General features: G+C 41.5%; 1 protein-coding gene across 5 annotated transcripts in view; it reads left to right on the forward strand.

The window, feature by feature from the left end:
* sox6 (SRY-box transcription factor 6) overlaps positions 1-21,720 on the forward strand; it is a 519,057-nt gene that overhangs the window by 87,415 nt on the left and 409,922 nt on the right. For 2 of the 5 annotated variants that reach the window (XM_067993894.1, XM_067993901.1), the window contains exon 3: positions 14,294-14,388. The exons of the other annotated variants lie outside the window; for them this stretch is intronic. In XM_067993894.1, coding sequence (XP_067849995.1) covers positions 14,357-14,388 — 32 coding nt within the window. In that variant the 5' untranslated portion in view covers positions 14,294-14,356. The remainder of the gene's footprint in view (positions 1-14,293; positions 14,389-21,720) is intronic. 5 annotated transcript variants of the gene reach the window in all.

Below are 21,720 nucleotides of genomic sequence, written 5' to 3' on the forward strand. Positions count from 1 at the left end.
TCCACTAGAAAAGCATCTCACATGGGGCTCTTAACAGTCACCAAAGAGGGAGGATGGAAGGGAGGGAGGGAGGGAGAGAGAGAGAGAGAGAGAAAGGCATTTGTCTTATTCATCTTGGACTGGACTGTGTTCTGACAAAGATAAAAAGACAGGAGACTTTCATCCCGTGTCTGATCTGGATTCATAGCCAAACTCCCAAAGATGATGGGACAAGATTCTAACCCACCACTCCAGTATACTGCCAAAAAGAGATAGAGGAGGCTTTTACTTCATCAGTTTGCTCGATTTGAATCTAGACTCCGAAGGTAACTGGGCAGTGTTACAACCATTGCACCACCTATAACAAAACCAGAGCAATAGCAATCGGAGGAGCTTAGGCCATTCCTATATCTTAGTGACGCATATGCAAGAATTTCATCTGTTCTGCACTGTGCTTACACATAACTTTCTTTATGAGTGGCTCCTAGGCGACAGTAGCAAGCATACCTTGGAATAAATTATATCTGAGTCACTTCTTATACCAAGTGTAACTGGGATATAATTTACTGCAGGTACTGGCTTGATGATGTTCAGGTCTTGCAGTGACTTGCATCATGTTTTATGTTCTCTTGGCTTCATTTAATGTTTGAGTACGTTTGGTTTTATAACAAATTATAATCAAGAAGATAATTATTCTATGATTCAACCTCGCAAAGTATTTAAAGTGACTGTCTGGGTCTACCTAAGGCTGCAGGCCAAAACTGTCAAACGTGTTTAACAATGGAGTGGACAAAATGGCTTCTGTCTCTTTAATCGACACAAACTCCACGTTAGTTTACAATGAAGATGCGCACAAAGAGTGATTCAAAAGGTCTTTACTGAGATAAACCTGCTCACTTCAGTTTACCTGCTAATAGAAACATTTTAAAAACAACCACTTGTAGATACCCACAATACTTGAAGAGCTCTTCAGAATTGGGACCTAGTCGAGCTTCAGGGAAACCATTATTATAATTGTTGTATCCGATCACTGAAGGCTTGATGAACCTGCAAAATTCTTCTACGTTGGAAGATAGTTAAAAAAATCCTAATAGTCTATCTCCTGAGAAGCTTTAATCTTCGACTTCTATTTATTTTTTTGTATGCCAAATGAAAGGTAGAGAGTTCAAAGGAAAGAGAGCCTAGTTTTATAGCATAAAGACCTGTACACTTTTTAATAATGTATTAATTTCAAATCATAACAATGTAGCTTGTCAGCCCCGCTACCCAAATTAAAATGTTGAACAACAGACAGCCCACCCTTTTTGAAGTGTAAAATGGGTCTGCACCTGTCTGTCTTTGAACATTCTGCTTGATGCTAGTGTTAAGAGAAAGGCATCCACTGATAGGTGCTTATGTAGCTTCATTGAACCTTGTATTGGCTCTTATAAAGGTGTTAAATGGAGGGGGTAGGTGCTCCTAGATTATGTTGGTCCTAGACCTAAATCATAATGATTTTACTTAATGTGACCTAGTAGAGCAGCAGCTGTCATTTACAGCTTGGATTTAATATTTAAGGTTTGCTGTTACCCCTTAATAATCTGTATTCAAATTTCTGAAAAAAATAGCAAATATTGGCATTTGAATTTGTATCTCTCCATGATCAATTTCCATTTAAACATTTAGTTCAGCTTTATTGTAGTGATGTTTCCACAGTCAACCCCACTTATCAATCACACATAAAAGAAAAAGAAAGACTTGTATTTATATAGCACCTTATCACATCTTTTGGAAATGTCTCAAGGGCCTTTAATAATGTGGGGAGAGCGGCCGAAGAGCAGTGCTCTTCAAATTTAATTTCAAATCGTGCCACTCGTCTCCCTATGAACTGGCAAATGACGTATAGCACATGCATGGAGTTGCCATGACAAATTACACGCACGATGTAATTATGTCATTACATCATCAACTAGTGATAGAATTATGCCAAAATGTACGTGGGACTGAGGCACATATGTGATGACATCACCAAGGGGGAGGTGTGCCACAATCAGACTGCTTCGGGCGCAACAGTTTTAAAAGACAAAGCAACAGGTGCTAAGAGCAGGGAAGATCACAGCTACTTGGCTGCCCACCTAACAAAATCTAATAGTTTTAGTTTAACCTGGCTGCTGACTGTGGGATATCTAGGCTACAGGAGCTGGTGGGTGAAGTACGATATAAAAGCAGCTTCAGAGGACTTCATGTGTAACAAATTGCTTTGAAATGCCGTGGCTGATGTTGTGTAGGTAAAGGCAATGATTGCCTGCTTTCAATAATATGAAACTGATCTGTAGTTAGCATACCTGACCATTTTGTGGCAAATGCTTGGCATGACTGTGTGGTGGGATTAATCTAACGAGTAGATGCAGGATTGTACTGTGACCAAGAAGTTTCAAATGTTGAACCCATTACCTGAATATTCCCTAAATCAGGGGTGGCCGAGCTCTTTGTGTGCATGGGCCACATAGTTGCATATCATGGCATCTCGAGAGACATATATAAAATTTACTGAAAGAACAAACTTGCATTTATAGAGCATCTTTCACATCACTAGGATGCCCCAAATCACTTCACAGCCCATGAAGTACTTTTCAATTCTATTTCCTATTGTAATGTAGGGAAATGTGGCAGCCAATATAAGGTCCCACAAACAGCAAGAGATAAATGACCAGATACAATTCATTCTCTTCAATTCTATAGCCACCCAAAGGTTGTTCAGGTGCTGTGCACTACCAAGCAGCCATCTTTACTCAGATCTATGTTTTCACAAGATGCCAAAATGGTTTGGATGAAGAAGCATCTTAAATTCATTTGATTTAATCTTTCCAGAATACCAGCCCTAATGCCTTCCTGAGATTGACTATATAAAGTGTTATAGCTTTAATAACCAACTAATCAGGCAGCAAGGGCCTTGGTTTAATGTCTCATCCAAATACATCACCTTCAACAATACAACACACTCTCAGGACTGCAATGGAATGTCAGCCTACATCATCTGCTGAAATTCAAGTGTGGGGCTTGAACCTAAAATATTCTGACATAGAAATGAAAGTGCAAGCAAGGGAACTAATCTGATACACATTACAAAAATCTTAGTTCTACATTAAGCACTTTATGAAGCTCCTGATTGTTGAAATTTATTAGGTAGGGAAGTATGTCTTTGAGTAAAAGCAATCATTTAATGCATAAAGTCACAATCCATTAATTGTTCCAATTAGAAGCAGCAACTAGGTAGGAGATGAGTAAAGGCTTCTTGTCCTTGAGAAAAATGATGCTGGGAAGCTCATCAGTGATCATATAATATTACAAATATTATATACTCATTGACCTGTAGTCTCCACCTAGGACTTCTGGCTATGCTTGCCTTAAGACTGCAATATCAATCCTACAATGCAACAATGCTTTGCACCATTAACTGGAGCACTTGTCCCTGTTTGGCCAAGCACTCAGACCTTGCTGATCTGATCAGTTTTGTTGGATTATAGAGTCTGTTGGATCAAAAAGGTTGATAAGTTATTTATGTTAACACTAATTGTACAGGGTTATAGATTCATAGAACTTTGCAACAGGAGGCCATTTGGCCCACTGTGCCTGTTCTGCTCCCTGAAAGAGCTGTCCACTTAGTCCCTTTCCCCAAACCCTTTCATTTTTTCTATTTCAGATGTTTATCCACCTCCCTTTTAAAAGCTATTATTGATTCTGCTTCCATCACTGTTTCTGGTAGGGTATTCCACATCCTAACAACCCTTTATATGAAACATTTTTTCCGAACCTCTCTCTTTGTTCTTTTGGTGATCTTAAATTTTGCCATCTAGTTACCAACTGACCGACCGGTGGAAATAGCTTTTCCTGATTTACTTCATTGAAACCTCATAATTCTGAATACCTCTATTGGAACTTCATTGTTCTAATGATAAGGGTTTAGTTTTTTCTCATCTCTCCTCATAATTAAAGCCGCTTATCTCTGGTATCAACTTTATCCTTCTCCTCTCTACCTCCTCCATGGCCTTGACATCCTTCTTAAAATAGGGAACGTAAGACTGGACTCAATATTCTAACTGCGGCCTAACCACTGATTTGCATGGGTTTAGCACTATCTCTTAGCTTTTGTACTCTATGTACTCTATACCTCTATTTATAAAACCTAGGATGCCATTTGCTTGTGGACACAGTTCTGTTCGACATGGCGATGTCAGAAAAACAGCAGTGAGTAGTCTGCCTTTTACATAAAATATCCAATCAATCAGCTTTCTTTTCAGTGTTACATTGAAACAAACATTTTGGCCCAACAGGTCTATGCTGGTATTTAGGCTACACACGAGCCTCCTCCCACCCCTCTTCTTCTAACTCTACCAGCATATCCTTCTATTCCTTTCTCCCTTATGTGTTTATCTAGTTTCCATTAAAAGCATCTATGCTATTTGCCTCAACTACTCCTTGTGGTAGTAAGTTCCACATTTAACTACTCTCTGGGTAAAGAAGTTTCTCCAGAATTCCCCCATTGGATTTATTAGTGACTACCTTATATTTATGGTCCCTAGTTTTGGTCTCGCCTACAAGTGGAAACATCTTCTCTACATCTACTCCAACAAATTCTTTCCTAATCTTGAGATTAAGTTTGTAAATCTGAATATCCAATGACATGACCAGATTATCATACACCTGCCGCTGGATTAAATTGCTTCAGGATATGTAGACAGTGGAACTTGCTTTCATTGCGAGTCTTGTAGAAGAATGCATAGTAATAAACTTATGGGAGAGGCGCAGAGAGATCAGTTCTGAACATGAAAACATTTAAAGAGATTGTCAGAATGACAGGCTGTGCAGAAAGGTTCGTCAGATACTCTGGTGTTTTGATATATCATCTTTGGGGAATCAAAGAGTATTTTATATAAAACTTTCCCTCAGGAAGTTATGGGGCTGATGTTAAGGTACATGGTCTATGTTTGTCACACCAAATGACTTTTCTTATTCCATGCTTTCTTATGTTCTTGAGGCCTTATATATGCCTATTTAATATATGTTGTTGTAATGCTCTGAAAGAGATACTTTGGGTGTTATCCCATAACTTGTTGTACAATATACATGTACTGTATGTGAAAAAAAACTCAACCTAAATCTGAGCAATAAAAAAAAAGTTGAAAAAATCCCTCCAGGTTAAGACCTTGCCTTTTTAAAGAGTGAAAGGGCTCTCAATTGACCACTGAACCATGCTCTGCGAGCTTGACTGTTTCCTAGAAAAGTCTAATTCATGAATCATTTCATCTTTCTTGAATGGGGCCTGATTATTTGGCTGTTTGCAGGTTTCAAGCCTTTTCAGATTGTAAAAAAAGAAGGATGTTAATGTGAACAGAGTGTTAAAAATAGCCCGGGCTGGCCATTGTACTTCCTGCTTCTCTAAGTATGGCTAATAGGTGCTGTGTGGATTCAGACAATGAAAATAAACAGCATTGTTAGTGCTTGAAGGTTCTGCAGAGATGTAACCATGGATATCGTGAAGTAAAAAAAAATGAGTCAGTGTTTGCATTAGACAAAAAGGAATTTTATCAGGCAAACTTCATGGGTTAGAATTGAGCGTGCCACCTTTTTAAAATGCTTTTTATTTTCACAGTAGAGCAGAAATACAGTTTGCTTTTACCACATGTTGATACATAGATGCACACACATATACACGCAGGCCCTCTAATCTTAACTTTCACTGGGCTTTTATTCCTCATCATTAGAAAGTATATATTTTTTTATTCAGTGATCCTTCTCTGCTTCTTAACCATGAGCGTCTTCTGTCTGCCAGCCCACATGCTCCACTCACAACTTGTAAAGTGAACATTTTTACCTTAATTGACTACTCTTTGCTCAGATTACACAGCTCGCTGGATTTACAACTTAAATTACACACAGGCCCATCCTGCACGATGTTCTACATGCTTGTTGTTATAAGTATCCATTAACTTTCCACCAAAAAATCATCACGTTTAAACATACTTGTTTAGTGGAACTATTTCCTCTTTTGGGCTACATAATGCCTCATGTTGAGTACATAAGCGAGCACTGGTTGCTATGACGTTTTGGAGCAGTTTCTGGTAGTGAGCTGTGAGTTTACAAGTAATAAAACAGAATGTATTTGACAGTGAAATGCTTTCTGGCAAAATAATTCATATTAAATAATAGGGATATACAGACTGATAGTGATCACTTGGACATAACTTAAAATGAGAAGTCCTGATCAGTATTTACCTTTTATTTTTTCATCCTTTTTATCCCCTATTCTTATGAAAAGGTAGAGTAGGTTCCACTAGTGCTAGTGATTGCTAAAATGACCATTCTTGGGCCAAGTGATTTGGCGTGATACAATATCCCACAATAGATCCCCACATTTAGAAAGAAAGAATTTGCATTTATATGGCATCTTATCACGTCTTCAGGACATTGCAAAGCAATTTATAATTGATGAATTACTTTTGAAGTGCCATCACTGTTGTTATGCAGGTAAATGTAGTAGCCAATCTGCACACAGCAAGATCCCACAAACAACAGAAGAGGTGAATGACTAATTAATCTGTTTTTGGTGGTTGAGAGAGGTAAAATCCTTGCTCTTCTTTAAATAATACAATGGGCAGGCAGATGAGGCCTTGGTTTAACATCTCATCTAAAAGGCAGCACCTTCAGCAATAGAGTACTCCCTCAGAAATGAGGATTCCGTGCTCAATTCCTGGACTGAAGCTTGAACTCACAGGCTGATACTTTTCTTTAAAATGAATGGCGGTGGAATTGTGGGCAGGCAAGCGTAGAAGTGAAAAATACCGGCCATGACCTTCTGAATTAGAAGTAAGAGTGCTACCTCTGAGCCAAACTGACATTTGTACACCACAGTTGAATGTCTTTACTTGCCGAGTGTGGCTTGATTTTTTTTCCCCCCAAGTATAAAAATTTTGCATAAAAATACAGGTGAACGGCAAAGCCCCCTGACCTTGGCAGCGTGAGGCCGGGGTGATTTTAACTCCCGGGCCTCATCAAAACTGATGGGAAGCATCAGCTGGCCGGCAGGCAGCAGCGGAATGTCAGGTGACAGGAGGTCATTGGCGGGGACCAAAGGAACAGTCCCAGGCACTCTTGTAAATCACGGGGGGTGGGTTTCGGGAGGACCTTGTGATCGATTGGTGCAGCGGAGGGGAGCCCGGGGCAGGGGTGGCCTGATCCTCCTCGTCCCATGAGGAAAGGAAAAAAAAGTGAAATAATGATACAAAGCACAAAAATTTGACATATTAAAAACACAATGAAAACATACAGTGAGAAAGTCTGTAATGGGTCAATTATCTTTTCATAAGAATGATGTCTGAAGGAATATAACATAATCATGGTTTCTGACATGGTGAATTCAGTAGGTTTTGTCTTCTCGTACCACTGGCATGTTATATCGTAACATAATGTAAAGCCTCCAGCAGAGCATGAAATGGAGTCCTGATCACATACCAAAATTTTAGAAATTATTCTTGTACCAAAGCAAACTTTAGCTTTTAGCTTCTTAGAGCTTAAGCCTCAATACTTCTGCTATTATTGGAGTGAAGTTTTGAGCCAGACCTAAAGATATTGTATTCATATATAAATAAACAATGCTACATATGAATAAATACATTATATAAGAATGGAGTTAGACAGAATCACACTATATAGCGATCTAAACATAATTAACAAGTCCTCATCAATCAATGAATTAAACCACTTTGATCTTTGGATCAAAAAGCTCCGTCTGCTCTTTAATTAAAAATGCAACAAGTAATTCAAAAATTCATGACTAAAAGTGTAAGGGAAGAAACTCAGAGGAAAAAATAATGAAGAAAGAAAAATGTGCTCTTAAATTTTAATATAAGTGAGAGAGTGAGGTACAGAGTAACACTACTCACCTCACTCTCCCACTTTCAGTCATATAGGGTTGATTAGTCATCTTATTTCATGGATCATAGTTTCTGGAAAGATACCAAAACACTGAATGTGACAGAAGAGAGGGCAATCTTTTCTGGTTAGACTTATCTCTGCTATTTTCTAGTGCCTGCATGGAACAAAGGTTTTTACAAAGGAGGTAGAGTGGTAACCTTTTTGTAATAATTTTGGAACAGTGCTTAATATAAAGATACGCTGGAGTTTTTAGACTGTCTTGATCTTATGGGTGTGGTCAGTTCAGTGGTCATACCCAATAATTCACTGCATTTCACTCATGAAACACTTCTTATATGTAACGAAATATGAGCCAATCAACCCTTTCAGTGTGCTACTAATAATGGAGAGTTCTCTGCTACTGTTTGAGCTTGGTCAGTGATAGTTGAACGCCACAAAAGACCAAACGCAGCCCAAACAGTAGCAGGAGCTGAACTCTAACCTTCCTCACTATATGTACGCATAACCGTTGAAAGATAGTAGATGACATAAACTATATTGAACTGGGAAGTGTCATCCAATTAGTGATAGATGCCAGCAGAGCACATGGTCAGTATCAATGTGGACAGGGGATTAGTAGCTGAAGCAGCACTAGTGTCCATGTGGTGCTGTATATGTGCTGATTTGTGCAATACTCTGTGGTGTATTGCACAGTCCTTCTGTGCTATGCTGAACTGTGTGTTGCTAATTTAGGTCTTACACCAGGATATGGAATCACATCAGTTAAAGTAACAAACTGATTTGTGTTACAAATGATTAAGTCCAATGCTATCCCTAAACACAGTGATGCAAACGGCAGACAAAATGGATGTGCCCCATAGATCCCAAATTCATTCCATCTTGATGATATGTAATTCTCCCTCTACTGAGTCAGGAGATACAGAACCTTGGTGTAATTTTTGACTTCAAGCTTAGTTTCCTCCGCCCCCATATTTGCTTAGTTACCAAGACTGCTTTTCTTCTATCTCCGTAACATCGCCTTCTCTGCGCCTATCTTTTGCTGACTGCCGCTGAAACCATCATCCATTCCTTCATCACCTTGAGGCTTGGCTTCTTTAAAGCTCTCTCAGCTGGCCTCCCTGTCTCAACCCTCCACAAATTAAACCTCATTCAGAATGGACAGCCTGCGTCCTGACCTGCACAAAATCCCATACTCCCATCATCCCAGCATTCAAGCCTCACTGACTTCCCCCTGTCCCAGCGAGTCAACTTTAAAATTCTTGTTCTCCCTTTCAAATTCCTACTTGGCCTTGTTCCCAATCAGCTTAGTGAACTCCATCCTTATGTCCCTGCATGCATACCCCACTGCTCTAACACCTGGCTTCCCTTTGTCTCCCTCTGGTCCACCAGTCCTTCAGCCAAAATACTCTTGTCCTCTGGAAGTCACTACCTAGTTCCCTCCACCTTAGATCCCTCCCTTCATACTTTCAGAAACCTATATTGTTATACAGCTCCACAGGTATTGGTGCCTTTTGGTACCCACCCCAGAGATTATTCTTCAGGGTTGAGCCTAGACAGGCAATGGGAGGCAGGGGGTGGGACGAATCATAGGCAATCCTCATCGCATTCTTACCAAATATCCATTCATGCTTATTTTCCAGCAGGGGTCACTGTACAGCAATTAGGAATGGGATTTTTTTCCTCATCCCGGGCTTGAGGACAATTTTTAGCCTCCCCTATTGCTACCCTGGCTGAGATTGGCCGGGTATGGAGCCTGTTCTGTACAGCTCAATAACACGTTAGCTGTGCAATTGTCAACCGAGGGAAAGAGGCTTCATTTTTGAATCTGGTTTCCTTTCGGAGGTACTTGGAATAAATCTTTCTAGATCCCATTGAAGAAGCTGCCATTTTGACAGATCGCCAGGCTATTTTCCCCTTTGGTCAGGACCTTCAATGAAGTGGGAGCCTTTTTCTTGCTGTCAGCGAGAGGAAATGGTTAACAGCAAGTATAATTCTATCAGAACAATCTCAGCCCTCTGCAATTTTCCTCATAAGGGCAGCGTATTATCTACAGTGCTGGATACCATATACTTCAGGTAAAGACAAGTAAATACAGTTGACAAAGTTCAGTTTAAATTCATCTTCATTGGAAAATGTCACAAAGACATCCCTTCATCAAAAAAGGGACATTTTATTTTAATATGGCATAAAAAAAATCCCATTACAGTTTGCATAATCAACGAGCAATGTGATGAAAAGGGGCTTTGCGTCACGGTGGCTCTGATAATTTCACCGTGTGATTTACTCTATAGAGTCAATGTTAAATACTTTTTTCCAGGACAGTGGCACTGGTTCAGTTTTCATTAAAATGAGACCTTTTATTGTTTGTTTAAAAGACAGGAAAGGGCTATATAATAATGTCACATATCACATAGAGGTAGTTTCTATATAACATACACTTAAGCAACTAGTTTTACAGTTTTCATCAATTTAATACATCTATTAACCTTTGTGACGTTCATCTGAAAAGGCCATGTTTATCAGATAACTTTCCATCGCTCTGCAACCCAAAAACCTTTTGGAACTGTTTGCTGGACTCAACTGTATTACAGGAACCATAGAGTATTTCTTTCACTGGTTTTATGGGCAGGGTCCTGAGTTCAGAGAATGCTGTAGCAGAGGTTCTGTGAATGGCAAAACACCAGAAGACAGGCAAATTAAAAGCAAAACACTGCAACTACTGGAAATCTGAAACCAAACCAGAAAATGCTGGAAACGCACAGCAGGCCATTCAGCATCTGTGGAGTGAACAGACAAGTTAACATTTGAGTTGTAGACCTTCATTAGAATTGGGGGGAAAAGCAGGTGGACTTGTTGCCTGACCCATCATAGAACACGTGCATGCATTGCATACGGACACACACACACACAGAATGGCCTCCTGTCATTTCTTTAATCTGGAGTTAAATGCACAGCTTAGTTGGTGAATGCACTGTCCAGAGCGGGAGTGAGCAACTAACCCCTGATCAATGCTGAGTTAGCTGTTCTCCTTTGGAATGGAATTCACCTCAGTGTCTTTGAGTAGGGCGGAGAAAAGTCAATCAAAGTATCTCCCTCCTGATTGCTATTCAGTGATTCTTGCAGGAAGGTGTACGTATGTAGACCACGTTGTTCTTGGCTGTGTTGTCCCCCGCAGGTGAATAGCCTGCTGACATCTCGGGCCCGATATTAGGAGGGCGGCGGGTTCATAGCGGGGGGTCGACTGGGCACGTGGGTAACGCGCCCAGTGAAATCGGGGTGCTCCGCACGGAATCGCAGGCTGATTGGAGCTACTTACCTGTGCTTCCGGGTTTCGTGCTGGAAAGCTGTGCGGCGGGCGGACTGCGCATGTGCAGTAAGGTCTGTCAGCTGGAGGAGCCCTATTTAAAGGGGCAGTCCTCCACTGACTGATGCTGCAGGAAATAGAAAAAATTACAGCATGAAGCAGCCCAGGGGGATGGCTGCTCCCAGGTTTAATGATGCCTCACTCCAGGTATTATTGGATGGGGTGAGGAGGAGTGGGAGGACAGAGATCATCCCCCCGGCGGGCGGGAGAAAGCGGCCTGCCTCTGCCACCGAGAAGGCCTGGCTCGAGGTGGCAGAGGAGGTCACCTGCACCACCAACATATCGCGCTCCTGCATACAGTGCAGGAGGCGCTTCAATGACCTAAGTAGGTCAGCCAAAGTGAGTACACTTACTCATTCCCCTACACTCCGTCTGCCACATCACTGCCCCCACCCCACATCTCCTTCTGCACTGCCAACACTACTCTATCACATCACTCCTCACACCCACTCAAACCTCATCCTCATCTTACCTGCACTTACTCACCTTGCCAGTACTCATCCCACCACTACCACTCAACCCAATCCTCATACAATCTCATGGCTCTATCTCATACTCACCCTCTCATGCATCTCTTTCACGGTCAGCCTCACTCAACCTGCCACTACCTGTGCTGCAGCCACAGGGCATGCATCACACATGTGCAGTAGGAAGCGTAAGGCAAACGTGTCGTGAGCATGAAGGGGATGCACAAGGGTGTTTGAGGGTTTGTCATGGTTTTTACCTATATTTAATTTCTGATCAACTCACATAACATATTGTATTGTCACGACTACTGCCACGTCTTTGCGAATCTTGTCTGGTTTGTGCAATAATGCCCTTTCCTGAGGATCACTATGAAGACCCACACCTGATGCCACCAAATGGTGTAGGTGTATTTGCAGGGCTCTTTTATGCAGTCGACTGAGAGACGTCGGCGATGTCCCCGGTGGCACCCTGGAAGGATGCGGAGGAGAAGTTGTTGAGGGCAGTGCTGACTTTGACAGCGACTGGTAAGAAGATGGTGCTCGGGCCAGCCGGGAGCAGCTCGGCATGAAGGAGGTTGCAGATGTCCACAACTACATGTCGAGTAACTCTGAGCCTCCGTGTGCACTGCTGCTCAGAGAGGTCCAGGAAGCTGAGCCTCGGTCTGTGGACCCTGTGGCGAGGGTAGTGCCTTCTGCGACGCATCTCTTTCTGCGGTTGCCCTCCCTCCTGCTGTGCAGGTGGATGTGTCACAACACTGTGTTGTGGGGCTCCACGTGTCAGAGGTGGACAGCGTGGCCGGCGAGGCTGATGATGCTGTTCGTCCTCCGAGGAGGTCATGACTGCAGCTACAGCAGCCCCCATCCGGAAGATGTACATTTGAGGAGGTCCGCAAGGTAGGTACATGTGTCTGGACACCGGGGTAAGTGTGCATGTTGGTGAATTTTATTGTTCGGAGGAGGGTGGTGGAGGCCAAACTTTGTCCAAAGCGACAGAATGGCCTCCTGCAATGATTGAGGGTCTCCCCCCCCACCACCTGTCAAATGGACCTTTGCAGCTGCCACAAGCTGATGGCTGCAACACGTCCATTTGAACTGGGAGTGTTTCCCCCAGTACGGGAAACAGTCCCAGTTGTTTGCAAAATCCCACCCCTCCTAAAATGTCACGTTAATCGGGTCTCTAAACGACCTGAAATACCTTCATGATTAGTTTAAGTGGCACTCCGCCAGCTTTAATTGCCGGCGGGAGTCCCACATGCGGGGGCTGCGTGCGCATGTCAGTGCATCACTGGGGAACCCGGAAGTGGGCGGGTTGGAGCTGGGCTCCAGACCCGGCCCGGGAATCTCCGATTTTCGCAGCCCCCCGCCACGAACGCATCGGCTCGGGGGTGCAAAAATCGAGCCCCTAGTCTTATACATGAAGAATGAGCACTCAGGCAAGGCATTAGGGAACCATATCCCAGCATGTTTCTGTGATTTCAGGAAAGAAGGGGAGGAAAATATCAAAAAGTAAAGGAATCTAGATTATCATAATTCATGATGGATCACAAAAATCACTATAATTGTCGCAAATCCAGAGGAAATTTATTTCTGATCCCAGATAGCAAGTCTGTAAACAGAAATATCTGTCATTGGAACAGACCAACGTGTACTTTTTTATTGAGAATCCTAGGTGAAGGACAGTAAGGCTGGAAAGCCCAGCATAGATAAGATAGGTACTAACAACAACAACAATATTTATATAGCAAAATTTCAACATAGAAAATGTCTCGTGGCACTTTACAGAGGGAGGAGGAAAAATAAATAAAATTGACAGAGGAAGGGAGAGTGAGCCAAGAAGCGAGAATTAAGAGAGGCGACCAAAAGCTGGTTCGAAAAGATGGGTATTGAGAAAGTTTTTAATTGTGGAGAGAGAAGTGGAGAGATGGAGGGATTTAGTGAGGGAGTTTGAGGGAGTGAAGCCAAGGAAGGTGAAGGCTCCGCCACCAATGGCGGCACCAAAGGAGGATGGGATGCACAAAAGGTCCGTGTCAGAGGACTGAAGAACCTGGGTGGGGTGGGGTGGGGTGGGGGAGGGGTGTACGACTGATGGAGGTTGTGGAGTTTAGGTGGGTTGGGGCTATGGAGGGATTTGAGAACAAAGATGAGGATTTCAAACACAGTAGCCTTGATTTTAACCCCTTTCCATGCTCGATGAGAATGGGGCCTACTGGTGGTTGAAATTGTTCGTGCCATGTTGTACTTGCACTCTGAGTTAAAATCGACATTAATGTGTTGAACAGGGAGCCAATGTAGGTTATTGAGGATTAAGTGATGGGCCAATGGAACTTAGTGCAGCACAGGATACAGGCAGCTAAGCTTTGGACAAGTTGGAGTTCATCATTAAACTGGTCATTTATCTCATTGCTGTTTATGGGGCTTGCTTTGTGCTACTTGGTTGCTGAATTTCACAACATTACAACAGTGACTACACTTCAAAAGGAATTCTTTGGCTGTGAAGTGCTTTGGGATGTCCTGAGGACTTGATAGGCACCATATCAATGCACGTTCTTTTTTCTTTCTTTCTATGGAGGGTGGAGAATTGGAGGTCAGCAAGGAGGACGTTGGAGAAATCGAGTCTAGAGGTGACCAAAACATGGCTAAGCTTCCCAACGGCAGTGGCCTGAGGTAGGGGCAGAGCCAAGCAATGTTGCAGAAGTTTAAGTAAGTGGACCCAATGAAGGATAGATAAAGTAAGAAATGGTAGTTAGATGATGCCAGGCTTGGATTTTTCAAAACCTGTCGATGGTAGAAAGAAGGGAAGATTTAGCAAGGTAAAGTGTCTCACAGTTCTGAGGTCATGAGAAAGAATGCATTGGAGTTGGTGATAGCATGATGACTGTTTATTTGAACAGTGAGGATGCAAGTAAGAGGAAGATGGAGTATGTGGAATTTAGGAGGAAAAATTTAACAAAGTTCAGAATAGCACTAACCAAAGTAGAATTAAAAATAGAGAACAACAAGAATGTTTTTGAATGGAGGGAGAAGCTGGAGGTTAGAGGTGAGAGAAGAATGAGACAAAAGATGAGCAGTATTTTCTAGTATCCTGTCTAGAAGTACAAGAAGCGCTAGGGCAGCTTCTCCAGATATGGGTACAATATTCATGCTTTGGACTGAATTGGGTTTTATAGAGAGGTAACAGTTCTTGAAGAGAATTAAAAGTTATAGCATAACTGTCAGTGTGTCTGTAAGAATATCTTAACTTCCATATTAGAGTCGTCAGGAAAAAGGTTGCTAGGAATCTTCGTTATGCTTTTGGTTGAGCACAATGATGCATTTGGAGAGTCAATATCCTACTTATTTACAATTTCTATTACAATAGGAAGGTCAGACAGTGCTAAATAGAGCTATCCTTCCTTTAGTTATCTTTAGAGAGTTGGTAAAAATGTGAAAAATCCAGGAGGTTTCATCTTTCGCACTAGAGAGGCCAGGAGGAGAAGCCAACGTGCTAAAGACTGCTCCACCATAGAGCTGAAGAGCTGGTGAGTATAGAGAGGTATAAAACAACTTCAGCAAATAAGTAGCAGGACAGAAGTTTGTTCTTTCACATTCTAGGCATGCACATTTATGCTAATGAGGCCTTTTTCAGTCTAGATTAGAGAATGAATGGAGCAACACCTGCCTCTCACAGGGAGGAGAGGGGGAGGGGAGAGGAAGAGCCATTGACTGCCAGTTATAAAGTGTCCCTGGAAGCAGCAGCCTCCCTTTTCGTTCAATAGCTTTTTGCAAATCTTACCAGGAAGTGAGAGACTTTTCTAGTGACAAATGGAATCATATTCACTGTGATGTAAGTTTAATAGAAGCAAATTCTTGATGTAATCAAGCCTTTACTTGTGCACAAAGTGTAGTTGGTCCTGGTATTCAGTCTAGATTAGGGAATGAAGGCAGCAACACTTGCTCCTCACCAGTTCCTTCTTGTCAGTGCAAATTTCCACTTCTTGACAGAGAAAGAGGACCTGCTGTCCAGCCTTTGAACAAGGCGATCACTAGTGGCATCTAAGGAATTGATTGGGGTGACGGCTCAGTAATATTTCCTCCTTCCCCGCAACCCCCCCCCCCCCCCCACTTCCTGGAGAGAAATGACTAACTTCTTCCCACCTCCCATCCCAGCAGCACAGCCAAGATTAGGAACTTGCTTAGAGAATCAAGTTAGTGACCTCTCCCCCAATGGTTCATAACCTTGTAGTATAGAGTACTTCATAATCAATAGATTTTTAATCTAAAAAAGTGACATTTGAATTTTCGATTGACCAATCAAAGCATCATGTTCCCAAAAGCTATCTCAACAGTTATTCTCCTACATCCAACTCCTGTGCTCCGAATTACAGAGACACTCTACCCAGTTCACAATGAAACTCTCTCCTCTCACAACCTTTTTAGTTTATGTTGGGACTCCTCTTCCCCTTCCTCTCCTCAATTCAACATTGCACCTATTTCCCCCTCCAACCCAGTTCAAAGTGGCACAAAGCCCTCCTCCCATTCAACTTAACAGTTTTCTTTCCCCCACCCCATTCAAGCTGGCACTTTCAGCCTTTCCCTGTCCTCTCCCCTTTCCTCGCTCCTTCACTTACCCTTTCCCTGTCCCTTTCACGTTCCCCATCACCATTTCTCTTCCCTCTCCCTTAAACTTCCTTTCCTATCCTTTTCACTTCCTCTCTTCCGTCTTCCATCAACACTGCTCCTACCTAAGTCCAACTGCTTCTTGAAGCTGATTTAGCTGCTACAAATTATTTCGCAAGGACTTGGGTAGAAGTGGTTTTGAGGGGAGAGAATCCTAGTCCGTGCTGATGTCTGTCCACGAACATGGACACATTGACTGGACCTCCAAAATGGATCATTCATGTCAAACTTTGGACAGGTTTTGTTTCTGCATATGGAGTTGGTAAGTCCATTTTCCAATGTTGAACAGAGTTATACGGACCAGGAACCTCAGATTCAATACCCAATCTGTGCTGAGCTAGCTGACCTCAGCCAGGGTAGTGGTAGGGGTACTATTAACCTCAGTGCCTCCGAGATAGGGAAGGAAAATAATCAACTAGTTCCTGATCACTATCCATTGATCCATGGTAGAAAGTGCAAGGGTGTGAGCATTCGGTGAGGACAGGCTAATCGGTGGTGTTACCCCTCATGGTTGAATATGCCAATGGCACTCACTGTCTATGCTTGCATAGGAAGAATGACCCCTTGGGTGAGGTATCGGAGGGCAGCTGGCACCTGTGGGACTGTACCCTTGCATGAATCAGCACCTTCAGGAGTGAAGGAGAGAGAATTGGGAGGAAACAAAAAAACAATCACTCAGAATGTCCATTGTGTGCGCTAGTACTGGACAAATACCAAAATTCAAGCTGATCCGGTTTGAATTCCAAACTGCATTTCTGAAATACAATGGGCAGCTTGTCTGCGGTACAAACACGGGCTTGTTTGGAGTCGCTTTGTGAGCTCCCTCTCAGCGACATCTTACCTGATGGTTATCTCCTTCAGAAAACAGTAACTTGTAGCACAGATACGCTTGATATGTGGTAGTGTTGGATTTTTAAATTCTCAATGTGCATCAGAGAAAATGCCAGTACTATTGCTCTACGGCAGGCGCAACAACCTAATTTGACATTTAAATGCTTATTAAACCACTAAGCTCCTATATCAACTTTGGCCTACATGGTAAATCAAGGCTGGATCTCTCAGCTGGAAAGTGTAAGTGATTCACTGAACCTGGGGATGACTTTTAAGGTCTCTGAGACATAAATTAGAGCGAGTAAGCGTGCTTAACCCTTTGAGAACAAGCTCTCTTTCTTACTCTCAAAGTTAACAGGGACAATGATTTTATGAAACTTTTGTATCGTAGTATGAAACAATGCTGTGAAAATATGTATTACTATGTTCTCCGAATAAACAGAATTGATATTGTTTGTGTAATTGCATGGAAGCATACTATTAAGTTATACCGGGCAATAAAAAAAGATCTTCAGTTATTACTATAATCCAAAATTAGGCCCAGGACATGTAAGATAACATAACATTTGGTTCTTCTGTGAACTGAAATGTAGGTTAGCCAGAGACTGGATATGACAGAAACCATGGGTGCTGAATCCATTGGCTCATCGCACTGGATCGCACTCCACCCCGTCTTACGATTAGGCTTCGATTCAAATAATTTTAAGTATGTGAAAGCTGGGGGGAAATGAGAGGTAATGTAATAATAATATTGGTAAAAATAAACCAATATAATCCCAATATCCAGCTCCTACCGGTTTGAATACCAGACATAATCGACTTAGAATCTGACCTTCACAGCCCACTCGTAACTTTGCCACTTATTAGGTAGGAGCTCTCGGTGCTACTGGAGTACGTTGGGGATTCAAAAAAATAGGAGGAGGATAAATATCAACTGTGTCTTTGAGTTCACATGAAACATTACTTATATCTTCCAGTTAACCAGGAAGGAAAATTCACTGAACCAAACATAATGCATTATAATATGTAGTGGCACCATAATTCTTTATAGATATATAGTGGCTGTATTATTTTATATGAAATCTATTGTGGCTATGTTCTTCCCTGTAGAATACATAATGTTGGTGTAATTCCACATGAAATATATGTGGTTATGGTATTGTGTGGCATATAAAATGTATAATGATGTGTTGTATATAAAATATACAGTGACAGCACTATTCTATATAGAATATATGGTTGGTATGTTATTCTACATAGAATATATTGCATTTGCATTACTCTTTGTGTAATATAGAGTAGCCATGTTATTTTATATGGACTATATAGTGGCCATGTTACCTTTTGTTGAATATATATTGGCAGCATTATTCCCTGTCGACAGTGTTAGATAGGGCTATCCACAGAATTGTTGTTGAATCTCTTCATTCTATTCATACCATAACAATCACCAATGTGGTTGTGAGACTGCTACAGAAGACAATGAAGAAATACAAGAAATAATTCAAGTGTAAGAATAATCCAATAATTAATAATTTAACTACTGAAGTCCTCCCCCCGCCCTGTGAATTCATTTTTATCGTTTAATTGGCTATTAAAGTAGGATAGTGTACAGGCACATATTTGTTGAAGGTACTGCACATATGTTAAAGCAGGATATTGTACAGCAGTTGTGTAACAGGTACTCTATATGTACATGTTTTTTGAATCATAGATATTTTGGTACAGAAGGAGGCCATTTGGCACATTGTCCTGTTACCCATCCCAGCCCTTTAACTACAGATATCTCCTCTAATCTGCCTCAGTAGCCATGTGGTGAAGCATCCCATTATAGGATCTACTATTCCTGTAATAGTGTTTTAATAATCCACTGTTTCGTGTTTGGGCTCAGATTGAGGGGTAATCCAATCGAGATGTTAAAAATGAAAAAAGGATTTGCTGGGGTTGATAAAGACAAACTATTTCCTCTGGTGGGGGAATCCAGAACAAGAGGGCATTATCTTAAAATTAGAGCCAGACCATTCAGGAGTGAAATCAGGAAGCACTTCTTCATACAGAGGGCAGTAGGAATCTAGAACTCTCTCTCCCAAAAGGCTGTGGATGCTGGATCAATTGAAGCTGTAAAGACTGAGATTGATAGATTTTTGTTAGGTAAGGGTATCAAGGGATATGGAGCAAAGATGGGTAAATGGGTTTGAAGCACAGATCAGCCAAGATCTAATAGAATGGTGGATCAGGCTCAAGGGGCTGAATGACTTACTTATGTTCCTATGAACCTACATAACCCTTTTCCATTTTGTCCAGAAACCTTAGTCTTATCCTGGTCCATCTCAGGACAGTTAAAATCCCCCATTATTACAGCTACTGCTCTTTGATTTGTTCCCCATTATTAGATGGTCTATAGCATATTCCCAATGTACTACCAGATTCCTTATTATTTTTAACCCAGTCTGAGCACCACCATCAATAACAACTTTCCTTTCTATGGCTTTGACTGTGTCCTTGATTTTTTTTCCTTCTCTTTGTCAAGGCTACAACATCATGTTCCTCCATTATAATCAATGCTTCTAGTTCTCTGACTTTATTTCTAATGCTTTGTACATTCGCATATAAACACCGCAACCGTGACTCAATCATACTCCTCAGTACCTTTTTCCCTTCTTTTTTTTCTTATTCTTTCCTTCACTATCTCTCTTCTTAACTCCCCAAAGTACATCTTTGAACTTACTATTTTAGACTGGTTTGCCCCTTTACGCTACATATTCTTAACACTTCCCTCGTGGTCTAAGGTAAATTTTTCCTTACCCCCTGAGATTACTAATTCAAACTCACACCCACAGCTCTACCCATTCTTGATGTTGATTCACTTCAGTTCAGGTGGAGTCAGTCCCTTTGCACAGCTATCTCCAGTTCCAAAACTTCCAATATCCCACACATTTGAAATGCTCATACCTACACCACTCTTCTAACAACCATTCAGCCTCCTAATCTTTTTTTCTGCCTGTTTGGCTTAGTGTGTAGCACTGGTAGCATTATTGAGAATACTAGTTGTGATGTCTTGCTTTTTAGATTTCTTTTCCTAGCTCCTCATATTCTTTGCTTAAGATCCCTTCTGCAGTCCTACCAACAATGTTAGTTCCCTCATGAATATGGCAACTGGACACTCACCTAACACTCCCAAAAGTTTGCATGTTCTTTGACATCTTTCACCTTGTTAAACATTTTAACATTTACTTCATTATCTTGGAGTAGATCTTCCACAAACATCTTTGAAAATCCTTACAGCTGCCATATTGCTTTCTCACGCACTTCTTGCTTATAAAACAGTACATTCTCCCAACTCTTTGTTACCCCTTGTGTATGTGTGTATATATATATATATATATATATAAAATATGATTTAGTGCTCATCTAAGGCCATTACCTTAAAAAGTTAGAAAGTTACAAATTGATTTTCTTGCGTTCTCAGTTCTTGAGTGATAGATACTGATGGCTTTTACTCACAAAGTTTTAGAGTTAGTTGCATATGTTATTTGAAAGCTGTCAAACCATGTTAAACATGACTGCACAGCCAAAAGCCCAGGCGGCCCTGATTCAACATGTATCCATGTCTAGAATGCATGTTTATAAAGTTCCAGGGAGCATCCAATTCCCACTTCACTTATATCAGCAAGACTTAACTCACTCATTAATCTAAATTCTTTTGCAACTTTAATCTACATGTTTAATTAATCATAAAATGAGGCGGTAAGTAATTTCAGCAATGTGTGGCTTGTTATCAGATGCATTTAATCACTCCACTGTGAGCTCATTTGGAAACACCTGAAGATGTCTAGAGTGGTTTGAATAAGCATAAATTATTCTTTGTCAGCGTACTTCAGTCCACTAGTAAAGACAGCATCAGCTAGGATTACACTTAATTCCACAAATATTGCTGAATGTCCGCAAACAATAAATGGAATGTCTATACATCTTCTTTTGTTTCTTTTAAATTGTCTTTTATTTCAGCAAGTTATGGGTTCAATCCACTATGGGCTTGAGCACATAATCCAGGCTGACACTTCAGTGCGGTACTGAGGGAGTGCTGCATTGTTGAGGATGCCGTCTTTTAGATGAGATGTTAAATCAAGGCTCTCTCTGAGGCTATACAAATGCAAGTTCTTTAATTGAATGTTTTGTTGCTTTGTTTCTTTGTCCCTCCAATTATCTCTTCTCCTTGCCTGAAGGTGCTGATTCAATGCTGGAGTACAGTTCCATGGACACTGGCTATCCATTGATACTTCACTTAAGTCACCATTCTTGTATAAGCCTACACAGAGGGGCATCACAGCCAAGCCCCATCCTGTTCTTACCTGATTGACATACACACACATTTCAGCAAAATTCACTGCATACTAGACAGAGAACTCCAGCTATTTCTATCCTCCCACATCCTTGTCTAGGGTTCTGTGGGCAATTGCACTGCCACCTTGGCTGAAATCAGCCAACTCAGTTCAGAGTAGGAATTGA

This window comes from Heptranchias perlo, chromosome 12 (assembly GCF_035084215.1).
Source record: "Heptranchias perlo isolate sHepPer1 chromosome 12, sHepPer1.hap1, whole genome shotgun sequence".
Classification (NCBI taxonomy): domain Eukaryota; kingdom Metazoa; phylum Chordata; class Chondrichthyes; order Hexanchiformes; family Hexanchidae; genus Heptranchias; species Heptranchias perlo.